This window comes from Lathamus discolor, chromosome 16, assembly GCF_037157495.1.
Source record: "Lathamus discolor isolate bLatDis1 chromosome 16, bLatDis1.hap1, whole genome shotgun sequence".
Classification (NCBI taxonomy): Eukaryota; Metazoa; Chordata; class Aves; order Psittaciformes; family Psittacidae; genus Lathamus; species Lathamus discolor.
The window spans coordinates 2131768-2154307 of NC_088899.1; the positions used below are offsets into that span (position 1 = coordinate 2131768).

The window sequence follows — 22540 nt, forward strand, 5'->3', positions numbered from 1 at the left end:
AGTGAAAAATTTGAGTGCTTCAGGTTTTTCCCTTGGGAAATCCAAAGCACCGGTTCCAGCAGCTGTAAAGGGCTCAAGCCCAGGGACTGGAGAGCTGCGGACCAGCAGGATTCCTTCCCACAGATGATCACTAATTAAGCAGTTTTCCACTGTCACACAAGCAGAGAGAGAATCCCAACAGTCCAAGACACACAATCAAGGTTATTTAACCCATCTCTACCCCGCCCCCTACGCCTTTTTTACCCCCTCAATTCACTTCCCGAGTGCCTTTACCTGTTGAGCGCACTGGAAGATTTTGAACCTTGATCCCAAAGCTTTTCCGGGGTTCATCTTTCTCCAGCGATGGAAGCAGCTGGGCTGCAGGTGCTGGGACTGCTGTGGACTGCACCGACCGTGCCGGGGACTCGTCACTGGAGCTGCTGCTGGAGTCGCTGCTGTGGAGGGCACGAAGGGAGCGGTGTGAGTGCGCGGAGGCGCAAAGCGCCCGCAGGACACGGCGCCTCTGCTTAAAGAGCTTTTGCTTGCCCACAGACCTTCCTCCCTCCTTTGCCTGCTGGAGAGAATCCCGTTTCCATAACACAGCCCGGTTATACAGAGGAATTCAGAGTCATTCCACAAATATTCTCCTACCGAGCCCTCAGAGGAGGCGCAGGGAAGCGGAGTATGGGTAAAATGTCAGATAGATCCTGTTACGCGCCGTGACAATGGTGGAGATTTAAATAAGTGTAACACAATGTTGTATCAGCTTAGGAGCTGTGTGGGAAGGCTGGAGAGATACAAAGAGGACACACACAGGTCTGATGAAGCCCAAAAATCCCTCCCAGTGCTCTCATGTGTGAAGGAAGAAATAGTATCGTGCTGTCAGGCGCCGCTGTCAATCCAAGAGTCGACCCCAGAGCTCTCCTCGTCGCCTCCTTTAAGGAAATCTTTAAGGCAAGATCTGTACTTCCGATAAAAAAACCTTGTGTGAGAAAACCATGGCAAGTTTTTGGGTCAACTGCTCCAGAATCACAGAATGGTTTGGGTTAGAAAGGGCCTTAACATCACCCAGTTCCAACCCCCTGCCCTAGGATAACCTGGGCAGCTGAGTATGAAACAGCCAATGCTATCTGAAGGCTCCGCCTCAGCATTCAACTCCAGGGTATGAAGAATTCAGACCCAAGAACATGATTTATAAACAATAATTACAGCAGAAGAGGATTTGCATGTTAGATCATACAGGAATCAACCTATTCCACTGACTCTTGATGCTGCAGATCATTAGACGCTTCACAGGAGAGCAAAGAAATACAGAGAATGATGTTATTAAAGCTTGCCCAGTGGGGACACGTCATCCTCCTTCAGTGGCTCATTCCTTCCCCGAGGCACGAGGGCTCATAACATGGCTAAAAATAATTGTGTCTGACATAACCCTGGAGACTCTCCTCCTCCATCACAAGAGCAGCCTTCTAAAACATGCTGCTGGAATTTGAACTCGGAGCCTGGCAGGGGGAGAGCTGCCACGTACAAAAATAACCCCTGCGCTTGTACATTGCTGCTGGCCACTGGATTTCTGTGCTCCTCTCCATACCGTAGCAGGAAAAGGAAACACAGGTTTATATCTATCTTACTTCCATTATTTCATGGGTTTTTCTTACTCTCTTTATATTAAACCACTTCACTGTTCCTATTCTTTTCTCAGGAAACCATTTCAGGCTTCTAATAATTTTCCTGACTTGATTTTGTAACCTCTCTTCTGCTACACCCCCTTTTTATGGGGGTACAGTTTCGGGCAACAGCCACAGAACCCTTTTTCTTCCAACAATCCAGAAAACTGTGTTGTTTTCCTGAACATCTTGGTGCAATGAGCACTGTGCCACACTGTTAAAAGCCCCTGGGCTCTGTCCCAGTTATATCTGGAGGCGCAGATAGAAGGGAATCTCTGTCCAAAAATACTTACAGACAATTGGAGGAGGATCTAAAACCACACCAGACCAAAACAAAACAGGTCAAAAAAACACAGAAGTAATAATAAACATGAGAACCTCTCCTCCCATCTCACCCTCTCATTACAACCCTCCCATCCAGTTGACATCGCGCTGCTTTACACATTGCTTCCCTTCCCACACACTCTCCTCCTACTCCTCCATCCCCAGAGGAGGAAGTTCAGCGTCACTGGGGGAGAGGAGAGAAAATTAAGCTGAGCCAGGGGAGGAGTGAAAAACAGAGCCCTTCCTCCTGCCCTCTTCTTCTGAGTGGGCCCTGTTCTGTGCTCACCAAGGGGTGGCCACCCCACACCATCCAGCCTGTTATTTCACACGGAATCACATTTACCAAACCAATCCATAGTCCATTTTATTCCTCAGCTCTGAATTTCCTACCAGGATGCTCATTCCCAGCCACATTTTCCTTTGAAATTAGTAAACTGTCTTTATTTCTGCCTCACTTGCATTGTGCAACCTGCTTCCATGCCCTCTTTGTTAATTAAGTTGCTAAAAGAGAAGGATGCTGCAATTCACTCTTCATCTTTAGCCATGGACATGCTGCAAGGGCTGGAGCAGCTCTGCTCTGGAGCCAGGCTGAGAGAGCTGGGCTGGGGCAGCCTGGACAAGAGAAGGGGAGACCTGAGAGCAGCTCCAGTGCCTAAAGGGGCTGCAGGAAAGCTGGAGAGGGGCTTGGGACAAGGGCCTGTAGGGACAGGCCAAGGGGAATGGCTTGAACCTGCCCGAGGGGAGCATAGATGTAGATAGAGGGGATGCTTAGATGAGCTCTTAGGCAGAAGCTCTTCCCTGTGAGGGTGCTGAGGCGCTGGCACAGGGTGCCCAAAGAAGCTGTGGCTGCCCCATCCCTGGCAGTGCTCAAGGCCAGGTTGGACACAGGGGCTTGGAGCAAGCTGCTCCAGTGGAAGGGGTCCCTGCCCACGGCAGGGATTGGAGCTGGAGGAGCTTTAAGATCCCTTCACAAACTACTTAATTCATTTATGATTTATCCCATTCCTTCTGCTTCCCACCTTTCTGCTAACTCTGGCACTGCTGGATCCCCTCAAGTCCTCACTAAACTGTAGTTCTTGTCTACAGCATTTTGGGAAAGGACAAACCCAGCCCCACAGGAACAGCTCCTCAGCAGTCTCAAGGGGCAACATCAGCAATCGCCTGTGGCTGTGAAACAGATTGGCAAAGAACAGAACTTCTTTGAATACACAAATACAGCCAGAGAATGTGTGTGGACAACCTGAAAACAATTCCAAGGGTGCTACATGGTTCACACTGCCCTGGGGAAGGCTGAAGTGAGAATTTAGGGAGGCAGCAAGCCTCTTGCCCCATGTGTAATTTACTGTCCCTTCTGACATCTTGATGCTCAGGACCATGGATCAACCACGTTCTTCCTAAAGCATTTTAAACGTTCTACTTTGCTAAGATTGGATCTTTCAAGAGGCAGTGCTGAATTTCTATTTAAGCAAGTGCTTTAAAACGGAACAGGCTATTTTTAGTTGTTTTGGCTTTGTGTTGGCTTTTTATTTAATGAGGATGTTTAAAATATGGAACATGCTGTTAAAAGCCCAGCGTTCCAGTGGGAAATAAAGATACTCTCCAGGTACCACCCTCAGACATCCAAGTGCTGAAACAGCAGCATAACACAGTGATAAATTCTACAAGAGTTTGAATTCCACATGGTGCTGGGAAACAGTGATCATGCTGAGAATTCCACTTGCCCAGGGAGTTTTGGGGATACATGTCCCTAAGCAAATCCAGACTTTCTGTGACATTCCAGAAGGAAAAAAAGAATCCTTATTTCCTGCTTCCGTTTTTAGAAAGGGAAAAAATACGTTAGCAAGAACAATTCCCCTTTCTTTAGGAAAGGCCTCACTGCTTTTCCGATTGAAGAAATGTGGATATAATAACTCAAAAGTCAGTCAAAGGTTTTATGTTGTGTGAATAGGAGAATGATGGAAGAGTTAATTATAGCTGCTGTGTCATGCAGTTAGAGCACACAGTAGAGGCAAAGCAAAGCATCTGACAGGGAATTCTGTGTAGTCTCAAGCAGGAAAACAGAACCCTCTTTCAACTACCCCAGCTTTAAAAATACACAAGACTGAAGCATGGAAGCTGCATGAGGATATGTTCCCAGAATATTAAAATGAGAATATGGCTTTGCTTTTCCTTGGGAGTAATTGTGAAAGCAACTGCCCGCTGCCAACTCACAGAAAACAAGTCATTAAAAATTCCTCTAGCAAAAGTTCCTAAGGCTTTCGGGAAAAACAAGCTGGGGAAATGTGAAGGTGGGAATGCAACAGATGGGGTAGAACAGCAGCTCTGATAATGTACTTCTTGAGAGTATTGGAAGTGATCAATAGGGCTTGGGGCAGGCCAAAAGAAAACGCCTCCAATTTCATTTTGCACTTCCAGCACCATTCAACCCGAGGTGATGTGTTCCAGAAGCAGAGCATGCTCTGGCACCCAGCCTTTTCCCAACTTGGGAGAACCTGCTCTTCAACATCGCTGTAAACTCAGCACAGCACAATGACAGCATGCGGGAAGCTCATCTCCGGAGCTGTCACAACACGGCACTGCACAGGGAGGGAGCCGGGCTGAGAATCTGCTTCCGAACACATCGGGCTCATGGAGCTGCCTCCTTGGTGCCTCACAGACTGTTCCTGGTGACATGTTCTTGTTTACAAGGAACAGCAGCATTTAACCAGGAGGGGTTTCAGAAGCATTTTGGTGCAGCCCAGAGAGCTTCTAAAACCAGTTTCACTCCAGCTTTTATTACGGCACCACAGTGATGCAAAACAGAGGTTTTTGATTGTATTGTCAGCAAAACCTGATGGAAACCCTGAGCCATAGAGCAGATTGCTCCTACTTTAATAAGGAGGTAGACATGAATCTGTTTGCTTACACATGCACTTTACTACAAGTTTACAAGCCCTTTTAAAATATTAATCTGCCTTCCATAATTGCCTACAAGATGTGAGTGTTCTTACAGCATCTATGTATTTGTTCTCTATTAATCAAGATACAACCTATTTGTAATCTTTAACTTTTTTGGGCTGAATCCCAAAGACTTCACATGTAACAATCCAGCAGCGTTGTTCAGATCGCAAAAATGAGGCTCACATATCAGAGAATCATGGAATCCCAGACTGGTTTGGGCTGAAGGGACCTTAAAGCTCATTCAGTTTCAACCCCTGCCACAGGCAGGGACCCCTTCTACTGGAGCAGCTTGCTCCAAGCCCCTGTGTCCAACCTGGCCTTGAGCATTGCCAGGGATGGGGCAATCACAACTTCTCTGGGCACCCTGTGCCAGCGCCTCAGCACCCTCACAGGGAAGAACTGCCTAAGATCTCATCTAAGCATCCCCTCTATCTACATCTACCAAAATCCACCATCTACCTAACTCCAATCTACCAAACACATCAGGTTTCAATAGGGTGCAGCTCATTTAGCACACAGAGTTTACATTTTCTCACTTTTAAATGCAACAACGACATTTCAAATCCTGGTGCACGCATCCTGTACAACCAGTCGTCATTCCCACAGAAAAATCACAGCTTTAAGTAATTGCCTTTTGCAGTTCTAGTAACTAACTAGGAAGTTACACTGCGTTTATGTGTGAGAAATTGAGAGCGCCAGAGCCAAGGACACAAAGTGAGCGGTTCTCTTTGTTCCGCAGCAGAAAGGAGATAAAAGGGAGACTCCAAACCCTGGCTGGAACAGGCTACCCGCTGCTTCACGTCAAAGGCAGCCAAGCTGAATCAAGGCATCTCACAACCTGCTCTCCCCGGCTGCAATTTAGTATGTGGGACAATTGTCATTCCTAGGAATTGATTTGGGAACGGTGAGTCAGCTGCGAGGCCGGGGACTGCTCTGGGAGGCAGGAAACGCCGCGGCCTTCGTGGAAAATGAAGCAGGCAGAAGCGTTAACGCGCACCGCGGGTGATGTGCTGCCAAACGTCAGGTTTGAGAACACCAGCAAAGCAGAAAGGACCTCTGAGTGCTGGAGCAAGGTGAAATCCAGGCCACTGGAGAGTGGCTGAAACCCTCTGCCGTTTTCAATGCCAAATTTCAGCAGGGCAAAAAATTACAAATGACTCTTTTTTTAATAGCTGCCTTCAGAATATGTTGAACCAGAACTGGGTAAATGATCCAGGCTTCCTCTTAGAGAAATATGCAGAGCGATTACTCCTTTTCCTGCCAAAATTAACTGAGATCAGGAACTCTGCCTACATCAGCTATGATTCAATACCCTGTCAAAATGATCTCCAAGTCAAGATTATCTCCTAGAAAGATCTACCCAGGACAAGCTCCAGCCCCAGCTGACAGCAGGTTGTTCTCACGGCTGATGTCAGCAGCAGATTCCCGAGTCAGGAAATTCAAAGTTAATGTACAGTCAGCTCTGAACAGCAACAGGAACCCTTTATTCCTCGTCGCTCCCTTTCCAGATCCGAGTTATGTCACCACAGACAATCCCTACACAAAAACCACCAGCTCGTGCCAAAGGCAGTTTGTGACAGTGCGTATGAACAGCACTGCTTGGGACAGAGAAAGGAAGGACAGGATAAGGGTAACGGCTTTAACCTGCCAGAGGGGAGACTGAGCTGAGCTCTTAGGCAGAAGCTCTTCCCTGTGAGGGTGCTGAGGCGCTGGCACAGGGTGCCCAGAGAAGCTGTGGCTGCCCCATCCCTGGCAGTGCTCAAGGCCAGGTTGGACACAGGGGCTTGGAGCAAGCTGCTCCAGTGGAAGGGGTCCTTGCCCGTGGCAGGGGTTGGAGCTGGAGGAGCTTTAAGGTCTCTTCAACCCAAAGCAGTCTGGGATTCTATGACCAGCTCTCACTAGAAAACACAAATCATTGTGATAATTTATTACATCAGCATCAGGCTCTGGAAACAGTCTGATTTCTTGGCCCTGGGAAAACAGCACCAGAAAATGGTTCAAAGTATCCTGAACGCACCCATGTGTTGTAATTAAAAGGACCCGATTATGGCCAGCCAGCAGAAAGTATGACACTAACTGCTTAAAAAACGAAAACCTTTAAAAAACCATCACACTCCAGTGTAGCTACAGATTAAAGATCTTTGCCCAGAAAACACCTTGACTTCTGGATGAAAAATGATATACTGAAATCAGATATGAACAGGTCTACTACAGGTACTATTTCTGTCCTACTACTGAACATTTCAGGTATTTAACCAGAATTTTCTTCATTCTCTAGATATGTTCAGGTCAAAACCCACACCTCAAAGCACACATACCATAAGAAACCCATTCCCAAAAACATGAGACACCGCCACGTTGCTCCAGCAATCCAAATGGGTATTCAGCATGTTCAAGGAGGAATAACCAGGATGAAAACTCAGGAGCTCTGGGCAGACATTGTGTTGTTAGAGCCGATTGCAACGCTGACCTAAATATTCAAGTGCTGTACACATGATGTGTTCTACATAATTCCAGTTCACACTAGTGTTTGTAAGGGGAAAAAAACATCTGTAGAAATAAATACAGGGTTTCTTCCCCCCTAGTTAAAAGAGTTGTTGAACCTGAAGATCTCAGAAAACCCAGTCCAACATGTGAAGTTTGTTTGTGTGAGGAGATCAAGAGGTAACACGTTGTTACGGTATTTCACAGGCTACAGCTGAAGGGGCTCAGCCCCCAGCACAAAGAGCTTGAACCCTGTTCCTCCACTTGATACCAAAGTTCTACATTTCACATCAGTATATACGTACATATACATATATATATATATATGTAAGCAGTATATAAGCTGCTTGGTGGGAAAGGGTGGAGGAAGCGAGCTGGGGAGCAGAGAGCTACACCTAATATTCTTTTGGTGTATGGCGTAATTATAATTACCCTGTGCCCATCACCCCGGCCTCCAGCACCTTTGCTGCTTGTGGTGGAACGCACGCCGGGATGCGATTGCGTGATGTCCCTGGCACCCTTTCAAGGTGCTGAGAACTCGCCACCCAAGGAACTCTGGTTTGTACATCACACACCCTGAAGTATTTAACAACACACAGCTCTGATAAAACACACAGCTATGATAAGCTATGGAGAAGCAAAATGAAAACACTTACTGGGTGAAAGGGGCAAACAGTCACAAAAAACACCCAACAAATAAAAAAGAGCGTTTACTGCTCTGAAGAAAGACCATTAAACACTGCAGACAAATGAAACCAGGACATCCTCCTCCCCTTCTCTTTTTCTGTCTTCCATACCCAGAAAAGAGACTTAAGAAACCTCCTGCTGGGCTGGGATCCTAAATGGAATGAAATGAAGTTAAACTATGTTTAAAGACCATGGGAAAGCAACAGAGCCACAACAACTCTGTGTCCTTCAGTGACCCGGGCTGCTGCAGCATCACTTTCAGCCTCTGACAAGTGAGTTTTTCAGATACAGTCTCCAGATAATGTATTTATATATATATATATATAAATATATATTTTATGGTATGTCATTATTTTATATGTATAAAATAATAATATACCATTTATTTAACCCAAGTCAAGTGCCTGGCTTATTAACAGCCCATTTTAATTTCTGTTTTCTGTTACAGCCCATATTAATGTATTTACTTTAGTCATTTTATTGTGATGTCTGACACCCGATCTCTGATGAGAACAGAGAAATGAACCATGGAAAAGCTAAAGATGTTGCTCAGAAGGATGGGGAAAGGGGTACTCCCACCCCCAGAACCACTTTCCCTGGAGTCACGCGCTTTGTGAGTTTCAAGACACCCTTTTAGTTCTTCCCTCCAACTAAATAATCCATTAGGATCACTAAATAGATGTTTATGTTAATCCCTGTCTGGCTGATGGAGACTGTGCCCAAGCCACTTGTCGGTGTTCCCACCTCAACCTACATCCCTGTGTCCTCAGGCTTGAACTCTGCACAGCCAGGAATAAAAAACACTCACCTGGGAAAAAAGAAAGTCCTGGTTACAAACACATCAGCCCATGTGCATAGCAAAGAGCAAGCTCAGCAGCCACCACAATGTCCTACTGCTGGGAAGGTGCTACTTCTGCCCTCCGATCCCCACACTGGCTGGACGGATGGGGCTGGTGCTGAACCTGGGAGCAGCCGGAGTTGCCACCAGATGGATGCTCCCGGGGAACGGTGGGACTGCTCAGAACTGAAGCTCCAGGAAGGTGGAGGAAATGCTTTCTCAGCAAACAGCCACGGTGACGGAGCTCAGTGGTGGGAAAGATTAAAGGGTGAAGTACAAAGCCAGCTCTTTGGCGGAGCTTTCCCACAATTAGACTTCCACCGATGCAAAGAGAGAAGAAAGAGGGTGGGTGTGAGAATGTGTGAGCCCAAAGAGCCTCTATTTCTTAACATTACCTTCATTCAGGCAACTCTGGGTCAAGAACCAGCCCTTGTGGGAAGTCCTGCTGCAGCCACCCCAACTTCCCACCTACTCTGACCACTTCAAGCAATGACAGGACCTGCCTGCAGGATTGCTGCTGCTCAGGGCTGCTGGCACCCACAGCCCTGCAATGGCACTGGTATGGAGAAGAGAACAACGAGGCAGAGTTCACTGCTGCAGCACAGGAATGGCTTGCTTGGGCTAGAGGAAAAATTGCTTTCACTCCTTTGGCCAAAATTAGTGAAATGCTATTGAAAAAACCAGCTTCTGCCAACTATCTGCAGTGATCTGAGCTGGTAGTTTGCAACTCCAGAGCATATGAAAGCTGCTTTTAAATAACCATTTTAGCTCCAGACTCAGGGAGGTAGGTACATGTGAACATCCCTGCATTGCAGATGGAAACGTAAGGTAAGAGGAGGCCAAGGGCTTTGGCAAAGGTCGTTCAATGAATCAGAGAGCGAGCAGGCTGAAGAACTTGATCTCCTGGCTCCCGGAGGCCAAACCTGTTCAAAATACCAAGAAAGCAACATTTCAAGGCAGTTTCCTCAACAACTGCCCTGCTTTCCTGAAGGGATCTACTGTGTATCTCAGAAAAAAACCCCACAAAGCTCTGTTCCAAGCACTGCCCATAAGCCAGGAGCATGACATGCCAGTTAAAATGTAACCGGGCCTGCAACCAACTATGCTACTACGTGTTTACTTGAGGGGTAAAAAGCAACTCCTTTCACCTTAAAAGCACTGTCAAATTATTTCCTGGGAATAACACAATTTTGAAACCATTTGGCTTTAATGATCCTGACGTGAGCACCAGCCATTTTTCAGAAGAAAAGCCTTATTTATACAATGCTAAACCCAAAAAAGCACCAGCTCTGATTCACTCCTGGGTTATTTCAGTCTTGCAGAGGTATAAGTGCTTTTTAACATAGAGCTGCTGGTAGACCACAGCAAACAGAGCCATGGAATCAGTTCTTTGTGTTTCAGAAAAGCATCACATCTTGGCTTCAAAATCCCCAAAGCTGGTGCTATTTGTACAGCCCCCATCCCTGACAGCTCTCATCAGGCTGCTCTCTCACCTTCTGCTCCCCAGGGCTGCTCTCCCTGCCTGCCCAGGCAGCAAGCCCTGGCCCTGTGCTCTGCCCTGCCAAAGATGAGCAGCATCAACCACCTCCCTCTTTAAGGAGCTGGGTTTTAGCATTACACAGAATGCCAGCCCTTGAAATTCCCAGTTTGGAGCAGTTTTGAAACAGGGCATCCTCTGCTATAAACAAACGGAATTGTTCTTGCACTGGGAGTTGCACTGAAGGGCACGCCAAGATCCAGAGCTGATAAACAATGTGAAGTGAAATTGGGAACACACAAAGCTTAATATAGAAATTCCATTTATGGCAGATAATGCTGTGGAAGTTTAGTACTTCTAAAAATGGTCACCATTGTCCCAAGGGCTCAGTCTAGGAGAAAACAGAATGACCACAGTTCTCCATCACGAACAGGGACATTGATTAAGGCTGTGTTTCAAACAGCATTTCTCTCACTTTACATCTACCTTTTACAGACTTAAAAGAACACCAAAGAGATGAAGGGAAGAATAATTTTGGAGGGTTTTTTTCAATACCCTTTTCTAGACCAGCGACAGCAACTGGAAGATGATGCACAGGAGCACTCTGTACAAGCAGAACAGGAGCCGGTATTCTTGTGTAAAGACCTACTTAAAATGGAAGGCCTGGGAAAAAAATGTCATTTCTGTGATCTCAGGCATACATTATGAAAGAGAAGACATTTGATGAGTTGTATGCTAAGGATTAATTTGCCATTTAAAAATGCAGAGAACAGATGGATCTCTTGGCTAGGACTATATTTGGGAATTACTTCATTTTCCTGCCCACATGCAAATAAAAATATGACTAAAAGTGGAACTTTCTGTGAGATTTCACATGGGGAGAAAACACTTCAGTCACGAAAATAAGATGAGAAAGACAATCTCTGTTAAACAGGTGAAGCACCACAGCAGACTGTATCCTGCTGGAGGGGAAAATGTGTCTTTACGTTTGTCAAGCAACTACACAGAGCACTTCAGCCTCAGGTATTTAAAAATCCCATAAAACCAGTATCAGAGTGGTCCTTGTGATGGTCTCTTAAGAGTAATTTCTGACAAAGCACCCTACTGCAATTTAGTTTGGTCAGGATTTAGTGACTAAACCTCCACATGGTCCAAGGATGCCCCTTCCCAAAAGCCTGGGACAGTTCCATCTCACTGACCAGGGATTGTAACACGAGGGTAAGGACTTAAGAGCTGTGGGAAAAATGCAAAAAAGAGGGAAACATGCAAATAAAACCTGCCTTAACATCCTCCCAACTCCCTGGATCGACTGCCTTTACAGTCTTGGCCTCCAAACCACGCGGCAGTGTATTGTTACCAGGGCTGAGAAAGGAGGAGGCAATTCAGCTGGCACACTGGGATCCAGGGCAAGAGAAAAGTCCTCCAAGGAATTCCCACAGGCAAAACTCATGTGCCCCACCTGTGTGCCTCCTTTTGGGATTCAGTGCTTTACAATCTCCAACCCACGGCAGGCACGGTCTGCAAGCCACACATACAGCATTAATGAAGCATCTTCCTTTTCTCACATGGGGTTTCTAGAAGCTACAGGGAAACTGCATGTTAAAAAGCAAACCCAGCATAAACTCCTTCTGGAGTAACTGCTAGATAGCATCTATTTGCTTCTCCTCTAACAACCCAACAAGCCATTCCTCACCTCCCTCCACCTCAAAACAAACAAAACAGAAAACTCACAAGCCAGCATTTACCCAGCAATGCCCTGACCAGCGCGGGACAGGATGTCTGTCTGTGGTGTATTCCCGGCCTCTGGATCAGGGATAAGCCCAGCTCCACACACATTTAGAAGGCAAAGAAGGATACAAAAGTGGTACTAACCCGATAGCTCCCTTTCTGTGACTATTCATCCTTCCCAATCCAGACAGCAGGACATACCAGGCAGTAAACAAACACCGAAGGGAGGGACTAACTTCAAAGCCACTGTGTAAATCTTACATAATTTGAGGGTTTGAGATCTTGCAGCAACCTCTTACCAAACAAGCTGATACAAGGAGGTCAAACCTGTAGCAGCCACAGTAAGTAGGGCGGCTTTGCATCTCTCAACCAGCTCCATTTGCCCACAGGGACACAGTGCAGCTCATTCTTGGGAATTCTCAGTCAGGAGGAGAACACTGCCTTCCTTTCACCCCTTATCGCACTGGAAAAGCTTTCTGCTCTCAAACAGATGAAAGATAACAAAATACATGAGGGCACTCACTGCCAGGCTCTGCTGGAAATGCATCTTAATCACTCTCCTTGTTTCTAAGGGGCCTGATGAGGTCTTATTTTATATATACATACATATATATAAACATACATATATATATTTCCTCATCATGTTTTTGCCCAGGTATAAAAACAATGACAACTTCTGGGCATCTATGGAAAATATAAGGCAACTGTGGAAGAAATGAGGAGAGGGCCCTGAAAACCACTGCCCTCCCATAGAAAGGATTCTCCAACAGTCCCTTTGCTGCCATCCTAGATTTTTAAGTGTCTTTCAGCCAAAATCATCACTTTGAGCTACATAAAGCAACTGTACACATAAGCCCAGATGTTTTACAAAGAGAAGTATTCAAAAGGTTCCACATTTCACTTCTGCAAATAGGAGAGAGGTCTCGATGGTTGGAAGGAGATGGGGTGTTTGCTCCGAAAACCCAGCAAGCACCAGGAAACCAAAGACCAGGTCCCCTACCCCTTGTTACGGGATTCTTGAAAGGAGGAAGGAGGAATTCAAGTTTTGCTTCTTAATGCCATGCACCAAAATAAAGGGTATTAGGCTCCTAATAACGTGAGGTTTTCATGGGGTTCATTCATACAGCACCTACACAGCACATGTCCCTCCTCCCTTTGGAAACTCAGCTTCTGCTTCCCTTTAAGATCTTCAAAAATGGCCTAACATACATGAATGTTCTTTCCTCTATACAACAAAGCCCTCACGTCTCTTGAGTCTGTGATTTTCCACTGGGAAACGTGCCGCATCCTCCCCTCCACACGGCATTACCAGCTGACAGTGGTGATTTGCAGAGGGATATCTAATCACCCACTAAGAAGCTTTCAGGCTTAAAACCTCGATGCCATCATTAGTGGTTTTGGCACTTGTGATGTCATGGATGGACTATGCTTGATGCCTGGATGTTAAGGGCAAACCTAACTGCATTAGTTACATGGTTAGTTCAGCTGGCAAAGGCTGAGGGATGATATTCTTCTGGCTTTCCCCAGTTAGGGTTATTTACCATTTATTCACATCCCTTGTGACCTCAGTTGAAGCACAGCATGTTCCACCTAAAGTTGTTTTTAAGGTTAATGCCCAGAAATACCTCAAAAAGAGATTTAAAGGGGAAGGTTCGCTGCCTGAAGGAACAAAAGCACCTGCATCCACACCTCTGGCAGAGCCAGAAATATCCTCTTTGGGGAGAAAAACCCCAAATCACTGTTTTTACAAGTCCAACCTTTAGGATGTGAAGGGACGCTCTGCGTGTGCTCTAATGGCGACACGTATGACTGAACACAGGCGGCAGCTGGATTCTTCCTTTGATCATCCTAATGACCAGTGTTTTTCCGGAAGCATTCAGTACAACCTTCCTCTTTTGCTATTCATCCCTCTGCGTGAATATTCATTAGAAATTATTAAACAGCCCATTATTCCAAAGGTCTTTACGCCGCGAATCCTCTCCCCCACCTTTTGGTGCCTGTAATGTATGTGTCTCCATCTGAGCTGTCTAGACTCCATCAGCCGCGCAGACAAGCAGGCACTTCTAGACTATGATCCCTCTAATCTATTTTAGTGATGATTCACATCCCAGTTGTATTTCTCACAAAGAAAGAGGAATCTGGACCATTCCCACAGCAGGAGGCCCCCAGCACTACACCGTTCCCTGGTTCTGGTTGGCTTTTGGGGGGTTTGATTCCCCCTTACTCTTCGGGTGTGCTGCAGGAAGGGTACGGGAGGCAGATTACTTCCTGACTTCAGGATCCGTCAGTCGAAGCCCTGCTTCTGAGATGAAACACGGGCAGCTTCAACTTCCCTGACCTCAGCTAATTCTTTCCTTCCCTCAGCCTACTCAAGATGATTAAGCAAAATACTTGGAAGGAAATCAAAGCCTTAAAAACGCAATTAGAAGTGACCATTTTGTTAACACGCGCACACACAGCCCCGAAGTCAAACCCCATCCACCAGCAGCACCAGTCCCTCCTCCGTGCAGGAGGGTTATTATTAATGATAATCAATGTTTAGCATCTCCCACGGGTCTAACAAACAGCCCAACGCAAAGCTCAGGAGGACAACGTGTCCCCCGACGCCGGTGGGAGCAATGCCTTCCACACGGCTCCGGTTTTTCCCACTGTTCCTGAAGGAGGAGGTTGGAAGACCGGGAATTGCCAAACCTCACACCAGATCCCGGCTCTTGCAGACCTGAAGCTGTGACCTGGAGATGTTTGTAAGACACGGCAGGCTCTCCTCCCTCCGCAGATAAGGCACGTTCACACCAGGGTCTGGATTTAGCTGCCAGAAACCTCTGTATTTGCTAACAAAGACTGATAAAACTGCAAGAAGCTTTTACAGCATTAAACACAACTGCTTTAAGAGAATGCAACACAATAAAGTCACGAAAGGATCCAAATAGCTCTCATCGTAATAAAAGGACCCTTTTCCCTTCACAGCCACCCCCAACACGATGCACTTTTAAGACTCCCTTCATGAGATTTATTTAGGGAAAAAGATGGATTTCTTCACCTGTAAAGGCAAATGCCCTTTAAAACAGCAGCCGTGCAGCTCCCGGGCCCTGCTACAGCAACAAAGGCTGACAGACCAGCTCCAGATCAACACCTACTGCTGCACATTTAGGAAGAGGCTTAATTGCTTTGCCATTCAGAGCCAGCAATTACCACCTATTACCGCGAGCACTGCGGAGGGGGGTGTTATTCACTGAAGCGAAACCTCCACTCTTTTTTGGGGCCACTCACGCACTGAAAACTATGTCAAAAAATAAAGATACCATCAGAAAGGGTTTTATTGTGTATTCACATGAAAATGGGGGCTGGGTTCCCCCCGAGGGGCTTAGCAATGGTGAGAAATCTCGGGTCTATGTCACAACTGCGTCCTACCTGCTCCGTATCACAGGGTATTTATCTTCGGGTCTGGTTTTGGGGGGCTCACTTCTCCGTCGGGCGCTGAAGGGAGGTTTTAAGGACCAGAAGCGAGCTACAACGCTTGAGGTTACCTCAGCCCTCGCTTCCACACCGGCGCTGCCGTTTCTCTGTGCGGGTAAAACCCCTCACCCAGGAGCTAAACCCGCCGCAGCGAGGGGCTGCGGCTCTGATTTAACCATTTTGGCTGTTTCTAACGCGGTTTTCGTGCGTTTCTGAGGTGTTTTTCCCCGCCGCGGCTGAGAGGCGGCGCGCCCGGCCGGCTGCGGCCGGCTCAGACCGGTTCTGCGGCACAACCAACCCTCGCTGAGGCGGCTGCGGGGGCCGGCGGGCAGGGAAGCAGCCGCCCTCCTCCGCTCCCAAACACACCGAGCCCCCGGTGTCCCGATTCCACCACAGCCGGGCTCCGAGGCGACCTAAAGCGACGGGGTCTCGGAGCGAGGTGAAACCCTCCTCATGCAAGGCGCGGTGCCCATGGCTGACGCTGAGGTAACGCGAGCCGGCGCCATCCCCAGCACGGCCTCGGCTCCCTCGGGCTGAGGCGAGGAGGGGCCCGGGGCACGGTTCGGTGCCAGGCCAGCTGCGATCCCGGGCGGTTTATCGCCTCTTTCAGTGCACAGGGCCGTCTGTTTATGTGTACAGCAGCATGCGGAGGTTGTGTTTTTAAAGGAGAATATAAAGGTTTGCTTTGTTCTACTGAGCACAAAACCCATCTCCTCCTTCTTGAAAGGGACTGGAAATCTGCCTCTGCTCAATCTCAAAACACTCCACACGCTCCCAAGGGGAAGATGCTGAAGAGGATGGGGTGGGTTATATTTAGATGAGAAGCAGCGCAGGCTGACACGAACAGAGACACAAGCAGGAACAAAATGAAAGCGCTCGACAGTCGGTAACAAACCCCCGAGCTTTTAATTTTCCTTCCCTTAATCCACGTTTCCCCGCACAGAACATCAAAGCGGCACGGGGCTGCATGCGAACAGGAGGTGAGGATGAGGTGTTGCTGCACCTATTACAGGATTTACTGTTGCCTTTGTGGTAAGTGAAAAGGAAGCTTCCTGCTCCACGTCATTTATTTATGATTCTTTCAATCTTTGCCTAATTCTCTTCCCCACATAAACAGGAACGTGCTCAACCCTCTCAGCCTGCCAGAAGAGATGAAAACCACTGACGTTATCTCTGCAGTGCAAAACTGAGACGGAATCAGTTCACATCAGCAAAGGCCATCGCACACATTCTGAAATGAAGCCTCAACACCCCCATTTAACTCCATTCTTCCCCATTTTCCAGCTGTCCCCAGCAGAGGTATCTCTGAACCCATTAAAGAGCCCTGAATCCCGAGCCTAAGTCAGTGATTCACCACTTGCTGGCAGACAAACTATGCGGGAAAGAGGCGATGAAGACAATGGTAGGGAAAGGTTTGCATCATGCAATGAAACTGAATTCACTTTCTGCTACTTTCGCTTCGAGTTGTTTGAATGGGCTAAGAAAGTCCCTGACAAAACAGAATGCACTGGAGCCTCCATTGAGGCTGCAGGGAGCCTGTTTTTCCCATGATTAAAATTCTCTTGGCAGTGTTTTTCATCAGTTTATTTCAATATTAAGACACATAAAATAACACATACGTGTTCCTTTCCAACTGTAACTCATTGCTCCAGAAAGAATTTCATCACAATCGAAAACTTAAAAGATAATCTCTAATTACTTGCCCACTCCTCGTTAGAGCTTTCAAATCCACTTCCAAACATCTCTATGTGCAACTTCCTACCTCTGCTTTGTTTCAGCACTGTGCTCTCCTAGACCCTGAGGAACATGCATAAAGTCCCTCTGCATTGAAGTGTTATTTTAATCTAAATTTTAATCAAAACTTTGCATTGAAAGTTGTTATTTTTATCCCAGAGCAAGATCTTTTTTACAAGCTATAGGAAATCATTCACCTCCGCAGTAATAATCCAGCATCGACATCAACCAAATAACCCCTCTAAACAAATCACAGAATCACAGAATGGTTTGGGCTGAAGGGACCTTAAAGCTCCTCCAGCTCCAACCCCTGCCACGGGCAGGGACCCCTTCCACTGGAGCAGCTTGCTCCAAGCCCCTGTGTCCAACCTGGCCTTGAGCACTGCCAGGGATGGGGCAGCCACAGCTTCTCTGGGCACCCTGTGCCAGCGCCTCAGCACCCTCACAGGGAAGAGCTTCTGCCTTATCTCCAACCTCAACTTGCCCTGTTTCAGTCTGAACCCTTCACCCTTTGTCCTATCGCTGCAGTCCCTGATGAAGAGTATAAAAATACATTAGAGAAGGTTCAAAAGGAAACCTCAGGTCACCAATCTGTGACTTTACACACACACACATGCACGCACTGCTCGTACTTTCACATTCTGAACCATGACCTCTAGGAAACCCAAGGATCCTGTGCATCAGTTTAGATCCTGTCTGGACGAGGTACCTCACCCGGTGTTTAGGAGAGACACGTCCTGCTGCTTGGTGCCAGGGGGTGGCACAGCAGCAAAGGGTTAGAAATAATCAGCACCACGTGGAACAGCACGAAACGTGTTGAACCGCCTGACTTTACAGAACACAGTAAAAAAAGCATAGAAATTATTTTTAGCACATTGGAACACCTCAAGCAGCAGCCTAGAAAAGATCATTTTCTACCCAAACACATCCAAAAAGGGGGGATTTTTCCCAGGAGCTGGGGCAGGACACAAGCAAAATGTGCTTTGCTTCCAATGGGATGCCTCAGCTCCCAGCCGAACTCTGCTGCTTCCATGACACAACACAGAAAACATGTTTGCTAATGGATCATTTGCGGTGTGTGTTCGCACTGGAGAAGAGGAGAAATGGAGGCTGGTGGTGGCAGAAGATTCCAACACCATTTTGGAGGTTTTTAAACTTCCAAGATGTTTAAAACCTCAATGACCCTCTTCCACAATGAATATGGAAAACGAGGAATCTCGCGTCAAGACGACTCCAAATCACAAACTATTCCAGCTGCGGAAGTGGCTCCAGCTCAAGCATCCACAGCCACCAGTGTCCCAGCAACTGCTGAAGCCTCAGGACACTGAACAGAGAGCCCTGCTGCAGAGAACAGGGGTTATTTTTACCATGATCTTTTTGGTCTTATCTTCTGCATCACCCCTGTGCAGCTCCCATTACACACCCCTGCAAAGGCCTCCAAATACACATTTTAAGCTTAGCCCAACACAACAAACCTGTAAGAAATAAAGGCTTTTTCACTTTTTTTTTTCTTTAAACAACCTGCAGAGCACCTTTCCTCATGTTACTGTGCAGGAAAATCACCTCCATTTAACATAAATAATATTTACATCATGCAGCTCTCTGAAAAGCACAAGGAATAAAGGCCCAACTTCTCCTCTGCCACCTTTCTGCTGGTTTTCACAGTGCCTGAAGGATGGTGCCACACACAAAAACACTCCCAAGTGTTTTAACACCGAGTTCCCCATTGTCCCCAAACAGGGACCCACCTCTAAGTGAGCAAAATGTGTTTTGCCTCTTCCAGCCTGCCGGTGGAGGGCCAGGACAAGACCTGAGTGACAAATATAAAGACCTCAATAATTTCATAGCATCACAAAATCAGTCATTTCCACTTAGAATAAAGCCATAAGAGGATCTCCAGTTTGCTAAAATCCCTAAGAAATACTATGCGATTTGCAAGAGTAATTCTTCCTCAGACAACAACAAACCACCCTCAGTTATTCCAGGTAAATCCCACTCCAGAAATGAAAAATAAGGGGATTTGGTAAAGCAATCCAGGGATGACACAGCCAGAATTTACTACCCAGGCTATAGAAATGGGACTCAGTTTCTGCCTGCTCTGGGTATATGATCCCTAAGTATCTTACACAGTGAGAAGGGGACAAGGTGGCTTTTGCTCCCCTGGGGTCTGAGGCTGAATTCAAAGCGTGTTAAAAATTAAACAGAAAAGTCCACTTGTGCTTTAAGGCCAGTTGGGGTTTTGCTTTACAAAATAAAGTTATAAATATTTATTCATCTCTAACTCATCACTTAGAAACATGTAAAACCGCTTTCTGGGCCTTCAGAATTCAATACACCAGAACCCACCACTTGCTCTACTGAATTTCTGCATTAATAAGGAAAAAAGTATGTTTATTTCCCTTTCCTCCCAGAGCACCATCTAGTTTTCCATTACTACAATTAGAAATTGCCAAGATGGAACGCTGAAGCACACAGCAGACACTGCTTTTCTTCTGATTAATCCTAAAACCTTGTTCCAGTGGGATCGCGTTCAGTCCTCTCAAATTCAAACCACGATTTCATCCCATCTCGACCTCCCAACAATGACATTTCATAAATATGACGAGTTTCTTGGACTCCCTTCTACCCATTCTGCAATGCACAAAGGAGCACCAGAGGAGAGAGGTTTTATTTCTCCCTGCTTGGGATTTTTTTTAACCTTAAATGTAACCAGACCTCCTTTTGATTCATCTTCTCTGGGGTTGTTTTATTAGAGACCAATGGAAGTCTCCCCAGCTTTTTTTTCAGCTGTAATAGGTGTGAAAGATCTTTGACAAGGGGTTGTCCTCCTCCAAGAGCTGAGATCTCATTCAGAGAGAGGTGTTAGAAATAAGCAGAGCAGCCCAAAGTCCTCTCAATCATTCCAGAGGAGCCTCTCTCCTCACCTCCTCTCCAGCCAAGCCAGGACCTGGATTTCTAAATCCAGGGGGAGAAAACAGGAATTTAAAAGGAGTAAATAAATCTTCATGTGGTTCTCAACTTCCTCATCCTTCCTTCTGTCTGCCTTCCCCAGCCATCAGCCCATCCGACCCTTCCCAACACTCCAGCATCGATCACATTAGGAGTTTATAAAACAAATTAGAGAGCTACCAGTGGCAGAATTCCATTCACAGTGATAATCAAACCCCAACTATTAATTACACTGATAATCACTGAATTAGTGCTTTCAGCTTTGGAAAACAATTGGCACACAAAGGACATGTTTCCAACTCTGCAAACCCCTCAAAGCTCTTCACCCAACATTTCCAGGGTGCAATGGCACCTTCTTGCTTTCCACTTTTAGGGTGAATTTATTCTTAAAAAGCTAAATATCCATAAGGCATTCCAACATGCCCTTTCAAATTATTACCAGAATTCCAATTATTAGCTCCAGCGCTTTTTTTCTTCCCCTGTACTAGTTTATAAAACCACAGCAAAGCAGATCCAAGGCCGTGGTGTTATCACTAGGAAATACACACTTGGATTTATGATTTCTTTCTAATTCTTCCAAGTCTGCAGTTTTTGCTGCGAGGCAACAGGGGAAAAATGGAACAGATCAACCTTGGAAATGTTGGCGGCGACAGGAACGAGAGGAAACTGAACGCCACCATCCATCATTTCCCAAAGTATTTTACAGCACGTCCTGTAAAACGCAGCTGACCTTAAAACTTGCTCATTCCTTCACTTGGCAAACGAAAGAGCTCCCCGCTCCTCACACAGACAGGCAGCATCCGTGCACTTCGCGCTGCCCAGCCAGTGCCTGACGGATGCTGCACAGATCCACCATGGAAAATAATTAACCACAGCAACACCATTCTCCTCGGATCCGTTTCGTGCCAGCTCAGCCCTTCTGCCTTTCACACCGCTTTACTTCTACGCCAGCAACGCTTTGCCACCAAACACCTTCTATTTCCACAGCCCTGCCTCACAACTCCACACCGTGCCTCGGAAACAGCCCGCAACACCCAGGGAACGGTCGCTTTGGGTCGGGACCTACCTGTCGCTGCTGGTACTGCTGCTGCTGCTGATGGAGTCGCTGCTGGAAGACCTGCTCCGGGAGCCGCTGCCACTGGGGGAGCGGGTGGGTCTGGCTGCCTGGCTGGCCAGGCGCTGCGGGGACTGTGTCCTGGACTGCGATGAGTGCGGCGACCGGCTCCTGCTGTGCTGGTAATTCCTCTCTGGCCTTCTGCCTCGTACCTCCCGTGTAATATCATCCCTGTAGATATCCCTGTGTACCACACTGGGCAATGTAAACTGCTCCCGGGCCCTAGGTTCGTAACGGGGGTCGTGAGCATCAAAACGGTTTGGACTTCGACTCCGAGAAGTATAATAGAGCCCATGTTGTAAAGTCCGCTCTCGAGGATCTCTATAGTAATCCTGATCGTAATGTCTCGTCCGATCAAATCCTCCCGTCCCCCGCTCATGGTGTCCATAGGCACTATGTTCATAAGCACGCTCCCTGTTATCTGAAGCCCTGCATTTAGGAAGGGGGGAAAAATACTCCATCAGAAAGGGGTAAGCACAACTCCAAGCAAATCATGCAAACATTCATGTCAGCATGGACTTATTTTTGCGACTGCTTCTCCACTAAACAGCAATAACCTATCAAGCAAATGCTGACAAACTTAAAAACATCTTACTTGGCTCCAAAGTTATATTCATATACAATCAAGCTGAGCAATCATCTTGTTTTAATCACAGTATCGGGCTTTCATGACCAGCATCTTGCCTGCACAGGGAAAAAATATCACTTGTTCCAGTGCAGAATCCTCATTTGTGTTTTTTTTTTTTTCTTTTCAAGCCAATAAAAAGGAAAAACTTCGTGTTTGTGGACATCAAAATTAACTTTTTGTCTTTTCCCACCATTTTTGCTTAAGAGCTTCAAAAAAAGTCTGGAATTTGCTCGTTACTGGAGCTCTTCTTATTATCCTTCTGCAAAAATGGCATGGCAAGGTGGGCAGTAGCCATGAAAGCCTCCGTGCAAAGCATGACCCAAAGGTAAGAAGCTGCTTTCAAAAGGGGTAGCACAACCCAGAGAGAAGACCCAGAAAATTAGGGGGTTTCTTGTTGCTGTTCTACAGCAGTTCATCCTCTCAGAGGGAATTTTGCTGTTATCAGGCTGCTACGCTCCATTCTCATCAGCTAAAAGAATCTCTTATCTAACATCAGGATACCTCAATTCTAGGATGCAGGCCCCCAGAAGATACT

General features: G+C 46.7%; 1 protein-coding gene and 1 long non-coding RNA gene across 6 annotated transcripts in view; one reads left to right on the top strand and one right to left on the bottom strand.

Annotated features, from left to right (window-relative positions):
* SPEN (spen family transcriptional repressor) overlaps window positions 1–22540 on the bottom strand; it is a 67333-nt gene that overhangs the window by 22612 nt on the left and 22181 nt on the right. For 3 of the 4 annotated variants that reach the window (XM_065696499.1, XM_065696497.1, XM_065696496.1), the window contains exons 3-4: window positions 21330–21806; window positions 274–434 (exon numbers count right to left, since the gene is read on the bottom strand). In XM_065696499.1, coding sequence (XP_065552571.1) covers window positions 274–434; window positions 21330–21806 — 638 coding nt within the window. The remainder of the gene's footprint in view (window positions 1–273; window positions 435–21329; window positions 21807–22540) is intronic. The other variant, XM_065696498.1, reaches the window with a different exon arrangement.
* On the top strand, window positions 15871–16915 carry LOC136022774 (uncharacterized). 2 transcript variants are annotated; one of them, XR_010616329.1, is made up of 3 exons: window positions 15871–16118; window positions 16308–16612; window positions 16698–16915. It is a non-coding gene; the product is annotated as an uncharacterized LOC136022774 (long non-coding RNA). The 2 variants fall into 2 exon arrangements; XR_010616328.1 differs by having other exon boundaries at window positions 15871–16612.